Raw genomic sequence first — 12,925 nt, forward strand, 5'->3', positions numbered from 1 at the left:
TCCCAAGTGTGGACTGATGCACCACTTGTCAGGCCATGCTGTGGCGGCATCACATATAAAGTAGAGGAAGATGGACACAGATGTTAGCCCCGGGGACAATCTTCCTCAGCAAAGAGAGGAGGATTGGCATCGGATGTTAGCTTAGGGCTAATCTTCCTCACACACAAAAAATAAATATATAAATAAATAAATAATAAAGTCTTTGATAATGGCAGATACCCCATGTTGGATGTATCTTAAATTTTTTCAAATGGTATTTATACCTTCATGTGTAAACTTGGTTTCTTTAGACAGCAAATAGTTTGATCTTGCTTTTTGATCAAATCTGACCATCTCTAACTTTTTTTTCTGTGAGGAAGATTGGCCCTGAGCTAACATCTGTGGCAATCTTACTCTATTTTATATGTAGGATGCCGCCACAGCATGGCTTGGTGAGTGGGGTAGGTCCATGCCTGGGATACGAACCCGCAAACCCCAGGCCACCAAAGCAGAGTGAGCCGAACCTAATCACCACGCCACAGGCCGGCCCCATAACCATCTCTAACTTTTAACTGGAGTCTTTAGATGATTTATGGTTACTATAATTATTAATATGTTGTGTTTAAATCTACCATATTGTTATTAGCTTTCTATTGCTCCCATCTGTTCAGTATTTCTTTATTTTTTTTTCATTTTCTGCCTTCTTTTGTATTAATTCAATGTTTTTCAAGAATCCATTATATAGGAATGATGGTTGGAATGATTCGCTGAAACATAGGAGTGGGACAAACTATGGAAAAGTGTGTTAGTACCATTTCTGAATACACAGAGAGATTTCTCACAGGATCATAACAAGTTCCATTCCTTCACATTTTCTTTTGAGATAGAATGTTTAGAGTCTTACAGTAAGTACCCACTGTATGTTAGGTAGAGCAATAATTTATTAATCCATTTACTTTGTCAAGAAAAGAAAGAATGTTACATAGTCAATGTCCTGAAGTTACCCTGTTACCTGAGGTTTTCCTGGCATAGAAATCTTAGAATAGATGTCTAGAATTGGATTAAATACATCAACACATAGAAAACATTTCTAAGACTGTTGATACTCATTTACACATTGCTTTTCAACGGGTTGGTGTGCAATATTTTGTTAAGAGGAGTATGTGAAAAAACAATGGTAAGAGAGGTGGATGAGCAATGAGATACTCAATTTTTCATGTCTTTTTTTAAATGATAATATTTTTATGAAAAGTTTCAAAAATCTGATTTTACAGATGAGGAAACTGGGGCAAATTGTTAAAGAATCAAAATATATTAAGTTAGGCGAGGTCCTTATTATTCACTTGATGAAACTCTTTGTACATCATAAGAAATACATGACTGGAGGGAGATAAAGGATCAAAAACGAAAATACATGCGTGGGATGCATTCAGTCATTTAAGTCATGAAAGCAAACATGGTCCTCAAAGATCTAGAGACAAAGAAGTTATGGATTCATGCCTGAGCCATGGGGAACTCCACATTGACTGGATCACAGTTTATAAGGGATTCCTGAGATATATTCATATTTGGATGCCCTTGAAGACTCAAAACTTTAACTTATCTAATATTTGAAAATTTTGAATCAAGACATAAATAGAAAAAGAGGAAAGAAGGGCCATAGATGTAACAACCATTTCACTCTGCTCATATTATTTGCTGCTATTATGGCCAAAATGCTAAACTGAATTTAAAACCATCTCGCAATTTCCCACGATCCCTTAAGAATATCAAACCCTAGGTAAGAAGGCCCAGCTCTAAATGTATCCATTATTCTTGGTTTATAGATTTTGCCCATACTAGTATAATATTAAAATATTAACTGAGATTTCTTGTTTCAAACATTCCCCACCACTCAAACAGCAGCAATAGTTTTTCCTAAGCCCAGCCCTCAAGGGAAGATTTTCTGCAGCAGAAAAGAGACAAATTCTTGCTTTTGTGTTTCAACATGAACTCCAGACTCTTAAAGTAGAGAAATAGTTTTGAATGCTGTATTAGTTTGCCAGGGCTGCCATAACAAAATATTACAGACTAGGTGGCTTAAACAACAGAAATTTATTTTTCACAGTTTTGGAGGCTAGAAGTCTGAGATCAAGAGGTCAGCAGGTTTGGTTTCTTCTGAGGCTTCTCCTTGGCTTGTAGATGGCCACTTTCTCCCTGTGTCCTCAAATGGTCTTTCTTCCTCTGTGCTCGCATGCCCCTGGTGTGTTGTGTGTCCAAATATCCTCTTCTAAAGGACACCAGTCAGATTAGATTAGGGCCCACCCTAAAGCCTCATTTTAATCCAATCACCTCTTTAAGGGCCTTATCTTCAAATATAGTCATATTCTGAGGTACTGGCTGTTAGAGCTTCAATATATGAATTTTGAGGGGACACACTTTAGCCCATAACAAATGCCAACATACATTTATTTTCAAGTTTGGGGCTTCCCAAAAGAAAAAAATTAATTAAAAAAAATTTTTTTTTAATTTGGTTTTAAAATGAATGCAAAGTATATGTCTCACATAGAGTTGCCAGATATAGCAAGTAAAAATACAGCCTATCAATTTAAATTTGAATTTCAGATAAACAATGAATAATTTTTGTAGTATTAGTATGTTTTGTGGAATATCTGGGACATCCAGACTTAATTAAGCATTCTGTATTTTATCCGACAATGTTAGATCCAGGGAAACAGGATGGAGAACATGAGAGTGAGTCATTTGTGTGGGTACATGAGAAAGGGACCCTACCCCTGGTCCCATTGCAAGGTTAAATCCCCTGCATGAGAGACAACACTCGACATGAGCTTGGGGATCCAAAAGCAGAGAAGTGGGTCTTGATTCCCATTTGGAATTCTGAGAGAAGACGGCTTTGCAGAGTGTCCTATGACAATATGGGGCAATCACTACAATAGGAACAGTGGGTCACATCTAGATAGAAAGAGGGTCTGAGATAGCCACCCCATCTTCCCCCACCATAATACATACCCTCCTTTCCTGTGGCTCCAAAAGTTTCCTGTGAAGGTTTCCTGGGACTGCTCAAGAGAGGAGGAGGGTTGTGTGAGTGTGGAATGGTAAGCCTGAAATGGTCTCATGGTTTGGGTCAAAACTAAACATGTTTCTGATGATACTGTAACTAGAGGTGTTTCAGAGTTTATGTAGCAGGGATGGTTGCTGACATATGGCCAATGTAGCCAGAGGCGACCACAGACAGCCCCGGATGGTCTAGCTAAGGAAAAGCAGTTGTATGGATGCCATTAACCAAAGGCCAGAAGTCTCTTCCCAGACTCCTTGACAACATGTTAGCCCTTCTGCAATTTAGAACCCCACACCCCCACAGCGACAGCCTAGGCAAAAGGAAGTATTATGAAGTGACAGTCAATTGAAGAGAAATTGAGTTTAAACTGGAGCTAAAAATTATCCATGTTTTATTTCCAACTTAACTGCTAGTAAACCAATTCCCCGTAAAATGCTGTTAAAGTTGATTATTTGAACCTAACCCCTAAACTTAACATGTCCTAATTAAATTTCAATCTGTTGCTACATCATTTGAGATTTTTAAAATCACAATTCTGCTATTTAGTATTTTAGCTCTCTCTCTAAGAGGAATTCATTTTGTATTTTAAACATTTGGTTCTTTATGCAGATAAATCTTAATAGAAGTTTCCTACCAAATGACTTCATCCCATCACATTCTCCCTCTTCACCATCAAAAATAAATACACACACACATGAAAACCACAGTGAAGTTTCTAGGTTGGCTTCTCTTCTTATGGCAAGAGCAGAAATGGAGAGTAGAAAATGTCATATTTTTTTATTAAGAAACTTAAGGATTTTGGGGCCGGCCCTGTGGCGTAGCGGTTAAGTGCGTGCACTCTGCTGCTGGCGGCCCAGGTTCGGATCCCGGGCGCGCACCAACGCACCGCTTGTCAGGCCATGCTGTGGCGGAGTCCCATATAAAGTGGAGGAAGACAGGCACAGATGTTAGCCCAGGGCCAGTCTTCCTCAGCAAAAAGAGGAAGATTGGCATGATGTTAGCTCAGGGCTGATCTTCCTCACAAAAAAAAAAAAAGAAATTTAAGGATTTTAAGATTACTAAAGAAAGTAAATGAAAAATATTCTTGGGCTGGCCCCGTGGCTTGGTGGTTAAGTGCGCGTGCTCTGATGCTGGCAGCCCGGGTTCGGATCCCGGGCGCGCACCGAGGCACCACTTCTCCGTCCATCCTGAGGCTGAGTCCCACATACAGCAACTAGAAGGATGTGCAGCTATGACATACGACTATCTACTGGGGCTTCAGGGGAAAAAATAAATAAATAAAATCTTTAAAAAAAAAAAAAAAAGAAAAAGAAAAATATTCTTAATGCAGAACTACTGCCATCTTAAGACCACAATATGTATTACAAATCAGCTTTTGGTTCTATTTAGCTAAATGGCTAATATTTAATGCCATAGAGATTAACTTTTAGGCATTTGTAAATTTTATCATATTTTTCAAATTACTAAGTAAACTTTATTTTCTCCCCTTAAACAAATTATATGATCCAGAGAATACGTGTAGATTGGTTTAGATTATATAAAAGATTGAACATTACAATGTTTACTTTAGGGTATTTAGAAAAGCACATTTTATTTATTTATTTATTTTTTTTGTGAGGAAGATCGGCCCTGAGCTAACATCTGCCAATCCTCCTCTTTTTTTGCTGAGGAAGACTGGCCCTGGGCTAACATCCATGCCCATCTTCCTCTACTTTATATGGGACGCCGCCACAGCATGGCTTGACAAGTGGTGCGTCAGTGCACGCCCAGGATCTGAACCTGCGAATCCCGGGCTGCCTGCAGCGGAGTGCGTGTACTTAACCACTTGTGCCACCGGGCCAGCGCCTGAAAAGCACATTTTAAACTAAAAAAGAATAAAAGGCCATTTCCTCTCCCCGCAAAATAACAGTTTGGTAAATAACAATTACAACGTAGATGTTAAAATACAGTATTATAAGTCCACAAAAGACCATTTAGTGAGTTATTTTAGAGTCTAAAACTTAAGCTAGCTCATCACAAAGTTATTATTTAGGTAAATAACAAATAACAAATTAAGTAAAAGGCAAACCAAAGGTTAAAGTTGCTAAATTATAGTATTATCTTTATTAAAATGTAGGTCAATTGTAATGATGGAATTCAATTATAGAAAATCAACAATAAACATCATAACTTCTTATTTCCGAGCGTTTCTAAATCATTTCATAAGTTCTTAGTTATAAGAAAAAAACTCAGCACATGAAATACTAAAAAAATCCTACAACTTCTAGGATAGTATTGAAGCAGGGTACCTGAGGGTTACTATAAATATTCAATAAGAACATGATTACCTTTTGACCTTGTTCCTAACACAGACATAGATGAAAAGAAGTTAATCTTGTCAATTTGCCGTTTTCTTGTTTAACCTGAGGGGTGATTCAAGGGTCACAAGGATTTATGAGCTTGTTTTACAGAAGACAAAGAATGCCTTCAAAGAAGTTATGATCACCAGATAAACAGCCCCCAGCTGCCGTTGACATCCAAAAGTCAGATTGCCCAAGGGCTTATCTGGGTGAAAGAAACATGGATTACCCCTTCGTTTCTCTGAAACTCCTCCTTCCAAACCCCTTAGCTTTACAAAACCCCCTGCTTTCTTCTCTTTTTAAGACGGATTTGAGAGAACCTATCCTCCCCTGCCTTCTCATTTTGGCGAATTTGAATAAACTTTTCTCTGTCTCCAAGCACCTATGTCTCGGTGATTGGCTTACTGTGCATCAGGCACATGAACTTGAGATTAAGAGATTGGGTATCAGTATTAACATTACACACAACTAAAAGTACCAAAATTTTAAAAGCCAACAAATAACTTAAGCAAAAATCTTAAGCAAAGCCCATGTCCTTTAGGGATCTTTGAAATGACAAGTATTATTTGCTACATTTGACACAACATCATCAATTAGAGTCAAATCTTTAAAATTTTTTTTATTGAAATAATCAGTATTATATAAGCAAATTAGTGAATAATCATTTCCTAATTTATAATTAGGATTTTGAAATACGCTTTTTTTTTTCTTTTTTGGGTTTTTTTTCTTTTTTTTTTTCTTGTGAGGAAGATCAGCCCTGAGCTAACATCCATGCCAATCCTCCTCTTTTTGCTGAGGAAGACTGGCCCTGGGCTAACATCTGTGCCCATCTTCCTCCACTTTATGTGGGATGCTGCCACAGCATGGCCTGACAAGCGGTGTGTCAATGTGGCCTGGGATCTGAACCCGGGTTGGCAGCAGCACAGCTCACCCCCTTAACCACTATGCCACAGGGCCAGCCCCTAGAGTCAAATCTTACTGACTGTATTAGTCTGCTCTGACTACCTTAACAGAATACCATGGACTGAGTGGCTTAAACAACAGAAAATTATTTTCTCACAGTTCTAGAGGCTGGATGTCCAAGATCAAGGTGCCAGTAGGGCTGGTTTCTGGTGAAACCTCTCTTCTTGACTTGCAGACTGCACCTTTTCCCTGTGTCCTCACATGGCCTTTCCTCTGTGCAGGCGCATCTCTGGTGTCTCTTCCTCTTCTTGTAATGACACCAGTCATATTGAATTAGGGCCCCACTTGTATGACCTCGTTTAACTGTAGTACTTATCTCCTTAAAGTCCCTATCTCCAAATATAGTCACACTGGGGCTTAAGGCTTCAACATATTAATTCTAGGGGGACATATTTCAGTCCATAACACTGACATATTTAATACTCAAAGAAACAGAAATTAATTAGTATCTGAGCAGAACATTGAACTTTTGGGTGATAACAGAAGAGCTGTGGTATTTTATCAGTACATGTGATAGAAGTTGAATGTATAGGAAAAAAGGAAATATCTTTATTTAAAAATAAGCCTTATGAAATGAAGTGAATGTTTGTAGCTAAGTTCAGTGTTATGTAGCGAGTAGGTGTAGGGACAGGAACCATCCCACTTGTTCTTAGAGGAGTTAGACTGAGGTGCCAGGAACTGGCCAGGAAAGGTGAGTGGAGGTCAAGGAGGGGTCAGATCCTTCAAGATGATGGGATTGGATTATTTGCTAAATTCTCCCACAAAGTGTCTAGACTCTAGCACAAGGGCACTTTGAGCGGACACGAGGAATATAAGAAATATAACAGTTGTTATACAGTAAGTTGATGAGCATGTTCAGGTCTAACTGCCATCTCCAGTCTCAGGGCCATTAAAAGCAATCCTTTTGTATTCTTCCCTCTGGCAATGAATGCACTTGTACATTTTCAATACTAAAGGAAGTTCCTAAAGTGCCTATTCCCACAATAAAGCAAAATATTCTCCAAGGAAACTTAGGGCCTTCAATGTGAAGTCTACCTGGAAGTTTGACCTTGGCAGGCACTCTACTGCAAGAGGCAAAGAGGAAAGTGAAGGTCAATGCTGCATGGCCAACAGACTTATGCAAGGGAAATAGGGACAAGCTGTGAAACAACCCAGCTTTTTCTCTTTTGACTCACAACATTAAAGACACAGTTGTGCTCTTAACAGTGAACAGTTCAGTCTTCTTGAGGATTCTTTCCTGTTCCTATTTTAGAGAGAATTGTTTGGGGCTTTTAAGAGTTATAATGGAACAAGTTACCAATCTATTCAAATGGGTCCACTAGATGTAATAAGTGTCCTACCAGATTGAACTATTTATTGCACTAAATTAATCCCTTGATTGATCTATTAGCCTCATAAGGGTTAAATGTAATTCTCAACCAATTATATTTTCATTATGTCACAACTATTATTCCTTTTTCCATTGGACAAAGTATTCCCTTAGATTTAAAACAGAAGCAGTACAATGATAATAGATTTACATTTTCTGTTTTTAATGAGGAGATTTGTATTTCCTCTTTTAAATGATTTTAAAGATCTCAAAGTTCTAGCCCTTCTTGTACAGGAGTTCTCAGAGAGAATTAAATGCCCCAAGCAGCCATTATATGTAATGAATTAACTTTTCTCCTAAACATCTAAAATGATACTAGCTTGGGGCCAGCCTGGTGGCACAGCAGTCAATTGCCAGAGCTCTGCTGCTGTGGCCAGGGATTCACAGGTTTGGATCCCAGGCATGCACCCACGCACCACTTGTCAAGTCAGGCTGTGGCGGCCTCCCATATAAAGTAGACAAAGATGGGCACAGATGTTAGCCCAGGGCCGGTCTTCCTCAGCAAAAAGAGGAGGATTGGCATGGATGTTAGCTCAGGACTAGTCTTCTTCACAAAAATAAGTAAAATAAAATAGTTACACAAAACTTTTAAAAAAATAAATTTATACTAGCTATACACAGTCCCTGAGAAAACTGAGAAAATTTCCCCCAAGAGCAGTTTATCTTCTATAGACCTCAAAACCTTCTGTTTGCAGAAAGTTCTCTCTTCTGTAGTATGTTCTATTAAGTTTCTGATCTTTTTAAAGAAAACTTCTTCATTACAATAAAAAATAGGATAATCAAATAACAAAACAACCAACATTGGTTTCCTTAATCAGTGTCATTTTCCAGGACGTCCTTCATGATTTCTAATTAATTTTTCTCTAACGCACTCCAAGGAGTGAAATGGTGAAGGGTCTCCTATTTTACTACCCAGAAAACCACGGAATTTAAAGTTTTTGATTGAACCTCATGGTCAGAGATGAGGCGGGCGAAAGGATCTTCCAAATTCTAGGCTAACTAGATCAGAGGGCTATTAGCGGATAAAATTTTCTCCATAATCTTACATTATTCTGCACACAAGAGTAAATTGTTAGGTTTAACTTTATAATCTCCTGGTTTCCCTGGCGCCTTGAAAACGAAGGCGAGCACCAGTTAATTTTGCCGCATCGGCTACGTGCCAACAGGGGCTTAGCTGCGCCCTCCAATTTCTGCAGTAGTAGCGCCTCTCCTGTCACATTCGGCCCCGGAGACTAGAGGCGGGGTCGGTGTGGGCGAGCGTGTGCACGGTGCCGGAGCGGCGGGACCCTGCGTGCGGGCGGCGGCGGGATGCAGGGTGGCGAGCGGGCGGACGGGGCGGGGCGAGGGAAGGCCCGGGCCACGGCAGGGGCGGGGCGAAGCGTGGCCAGGGGCGGGGCGAAGCGTGGCCGCCGCGCCGGGTCGGGTCCCGGACAGCTGCAGCCTCCTCGCCCCGCCCCGCCCCGGGGCGTCGTGCCGGATCCTGTCCGGTCTGGACACGCAGCGTTCTATCCGCTCGCTCCTTGCACCCTCCGCGAGCCGGGGCACTTGACGGTGCTCCCTGCACAGCCATGGCTCAGCACTTCTCCCTGGTCAACTGCGACGTGGTCGGCTTCGACCTGGACCACACTCTGTGTCGCTACAACCTGCCCGAGAGCGCCGCGGTGAGTGGCGCGGGCCGCCCGGGGCGCACGGCGTGCAGCCTTCATGGCGGCTGGGGCTGGAGTTTCCTACCGGCTTAGGCGGCGGCGAGCGCTGCCGGGGACCTGCAGCCGCCGCGCCTTTGCGCAGAACTCAGCCTCCCGCCGCAAGGCTGGGCGGAAGTGTGCATCCTCAGATCCCCGCCCGTGGAGCGAGCACCGGCTTATTTCGCCCAGCCATTAGCCGAGTTTGAGAGAGGGGTAGGGAAGAAAAGGGGCAAAGGCAGGGCAAGTGTGCAAGATCGGGCTGGGGAAACCGTTCCTAGGGCCGGAGAGGAAGCGGGGATTGGGGCCCTGGAGGTGTCCTTTGCGGATGCCGGGCCTTGGAACTTCGGTGTCAGTCATTCTGGGCACCAGCAGCGCCCCGATACAGCCACCTGGTTAGGTGCTTGTATTTTCCTTGGCCGCATTTTTCCTTTTGCACGTCCATGCGACAACATGTCAGTTTTTAAACACTGCAGTCAGGGAGAGATTGTGTGTTGTATTGGAAGGAACACTAGCCAAAAAGTCATTAAGATCTTAGCCCTGGTGTTGCGTTTTACCAAGAGAAGGAAATAAACATTTATTGCTCACCTACTACGTGCTCCATGCACTTTGAGTAAGTTCTAATTGTAATAGCAGCCTGCAAAGTTTGAGTCCTCACTGCACTCCGATGGGAGGGGGAGAGTGGAGTATGTATGATGCCACACTGGTATCCTCAAATGAATTGTTTTCCCTCCCCCATTCCATTGGTTTCACAAGGAAACTAATTGTGAAAAATTAACAAATTTTTTAGTCAAAGATCTAAGCATCCTAGCAGAGGAAGCTAGTTATGAGCACAGTGGTCAAAGGGAGGACTCCACAACTAGACAGCCTAGCTTAGGGCACCAGTGCCTCTTTACTAGCTCTGTGACCTTGAGCAAGTTACAACTGGGTCTGTTTCAGTTTCCTCATGTGTAAAATGGGGCTGTTAACTGGCTTTACCTCAAAAGGTTATTGCAAGGATTAAATGGGTAATAGATGTATAATGCTTAGAGCAGTGTCTGACACATACAGTGTTTGATTTTGTGGTTACTTACCCAAACCATTTCCAAGCCTCACCATTTATGAGTAGAGCTCTGGGCCACTGGTGCAGACATCAGGCAGGGCTGCTACTCATTATGGTGAGGTCAGTGCCCCCAGTTCAGGAACTCCATCAAAGGTCAAAACGATGTCTGAATTACTCGTGTTTTCTATGCACAGATGCTAAAAAAAAAAGTGTGCTGTGTACTGTTCCTGCTATTATCCTTTTCTGCTTTCTTACTATGCAGGTGCTTCCTTAGTAATACTGAGACTTAAGAAGGCTTTTTACTTCTTGATCCTTTGGCACCATTTCTTCTAGGTCTTTGATTCATGCTTTCCTTCCCAGTTCTCTCCTGGTTCACATTTTCTTGCATCTCCTCTCTGGTCACCTTCATTTGGAGGAAATATTGTTAAAACCACTGTTATGTTAGAGCCAATTTTGTGCATGCGTGAGCATAAAATTTCAGAATACAAGATCCTCAAAGAAAAAGATCTTTACTACGAGCCTGGAATATAAGTGATGTTTAAAGGTCGAAAACAATAACCTAGTGCGTTTTGGATCGTGTTTGGTTCAGAAATCTTTTATTAAGTACCGGCAGTCTGCTGAGCACCATCATAGAGTTGAGGATACAGACATGACACACAGTGGAGTGTCTCTCCGATTCAAGTGGCCTTGTATTGGGCACAGATGCTGGAAAGTTGGTTCAGTCCCCTATGGTGAGGGCAGTATTGCCTGGACCTTGCTGCAGTCCCCTGTGCCTGGGGCCTTCCTCCCTTCATCATGCTAACTTCTCATCTGTCAAGTTTCATCTTAAATAGCATTCCCTTTGGGGATCCTTTCCCAGCCCCCTAGAGTTTACCCTTCCACTCCCATCCCACCTCCAGTTTTCCATAAAACCCTTAATTTCTTATAGCACTTACACACAGTGTTCAATTTTCCTGTTTTCTTGTTGGAATCTTCCTCTGGAGCCTAGTTCCATGACTCCTTGACATCAGTATCTGACAGTTTGATGTGTGTTCTGGGAGCCAAGCTGAGTGCTTGGCATGGACTGGGTTCAATAAATAATTGTGCAATGATTGAATAAATAGTAGTTATTGTAATAACTGAATAGGGCACTTACAGCCACTGTTCTAATAAGCATTCTGCTTATATCAACTGGTTGCATCCTTAACCCTGTGAGGTAGGTGTTATCATCACAATCGCTATTTAGAGATGAGGACCGAGAGGGACAATAAGGATAAATAGCTTATCCAGGGTCTCCAGCAAGGTGGTCTGGCTGGTGGGTTTCTGGCCCCCACCACCAAGCTTTGTGTGTTGCAAAACCCAGAGGAGAGGCCTGGAGTGAGGCTTGAGCTGGGTCCCGCCACAGGAGTTAAGAGTTGGCAGGTGAGGAGGCAGAGAGGAAATATAGCCAGGGCAAGGAGCTGGAGGTGAGAGACAGCACCTCTCCAGCAGAAGGTGGGGAGTTGCAGGAGAAGATGCTGGAGAAGTCACTGGCAGCTGCGTCATGAGATGCTGTGAGTGCCTCTTACCCCAGTCTCGTAGGCATTTAATAAGTGCAGAGTGCAAACGTGGAACTGGGCGGGTCACCTCACCTCGGGGCTCAAGAAAGGCATCCTAGAAGTGATGACGCCTGTGCTCTGCTGGGGTTGCAGACTCAGAAGTGTATGGGGCCAGGCAGTTAACCTACATGTGTGAGGGGGAGAGTGGGGCCTGTGGCAGCCAGGAGAGGGTGTGCCCCTTCTGAAGGCTCAGCCGTGCTCGACTCCTGCCAACATTTGCCATGAGGAGTAGAGGCTCAGTCTTGCCAGACCTAATTCTTTTAAGACAAAGTTAGAAGTCTAAACTTCTATGAGAAGTCTCTCAATTTTTACCTGTTAGCTCATTTTCTAACAGCATGATTATAGGGTTGCAAGATTTTTGCAAAGAAAAATACAAGACACCCCGTTAAATTTGAATTTCAAGTAACAAACATTTTTACTGTAGGTAAGTTCCAAATATTGCATGCAATATGCTTATACTAAAAAATTATTTGTTGTTTATCTGAAAATCAAATTTAGCTAGGTATTTCATATTTTATCTGGCAACCTTAAGTGGGAACCAAGTGTCATTTGTGGTCTGTATATGACCCACAGGGCACCGATTTGCAGCTGCTGTGGAGTGTGCATTACTATTAGTCGTCATGAGGCTGTGAGGGAGTAAGTGCAGCTGAGGCTGGGAGAGGAAGGGGCTGGTCATGGAGGCCCTGTGCTGTGAAGCCTTCTGGGGTAATTCAACATTATCTAAGGGAAAGCTCCAAGAACCGAGGCCTTGGGACTAGAACAGGGGTTTCAAAGGCACAGACTCCCCTCTTTTTTCCGGCACCGAAGTTCTTTGCCTCTCTTTGTGCATCGACCCCATTTTCTCCTGTTACAGATGTCTCCTCTACGAGGTAAGAACACAGCTGTGGATGCCCCAGTTGGCAGCGTAGCTGGAAAG

At 42.3% G+C, this 12,925-nt stretch overlaps 1 protein-coding gene across 3 annotated transcripts in view; it reads left to right on the top strand.

Moving 5' to 3' along the window:
- Positions 1–9,159: 9,159 nt before the first annotated feature.
- Positions 9,160–12,925, top strand: part of NT5DC1 (5'-nucleotidase domain containing 1) — a 135,924-nt gene continuing 132,158 nt past the window's right edge. Inside the window, exon 1 of one of the 3 annotated variants that reach the window (XM_087444024.1) lies at positions 9,160–9,369. In XM_087444024.1, the coding sequence (XP_087300150.1) occupies positions 9,277–9,369 (93 nt within the window). In that variant the 5' untranslated portion in view covers positions 9,160–9,276. The remainder of the gene's footprint in view (positions 9,370–12,925) is intronic. The other 2 variants (XM_014781182.2, XM_004422239.3) reach the window with 2 other exon arrangements.

The sequence above is a fragment of the Ceratotherium simum genome, chromosome 19, assembly GCF_057802395.1.
Source record: "Ceratotherium simum simum isolate JZ-2026a chromosome 19, ASM5780239v1, whole genome shotgun sequence".
NCBI lineage: Eukaryota > Metazoa > Chordata > Mammalia > Perissodactyla > Rhinocerotidae > Ceratotherium > Ceratotherium simum.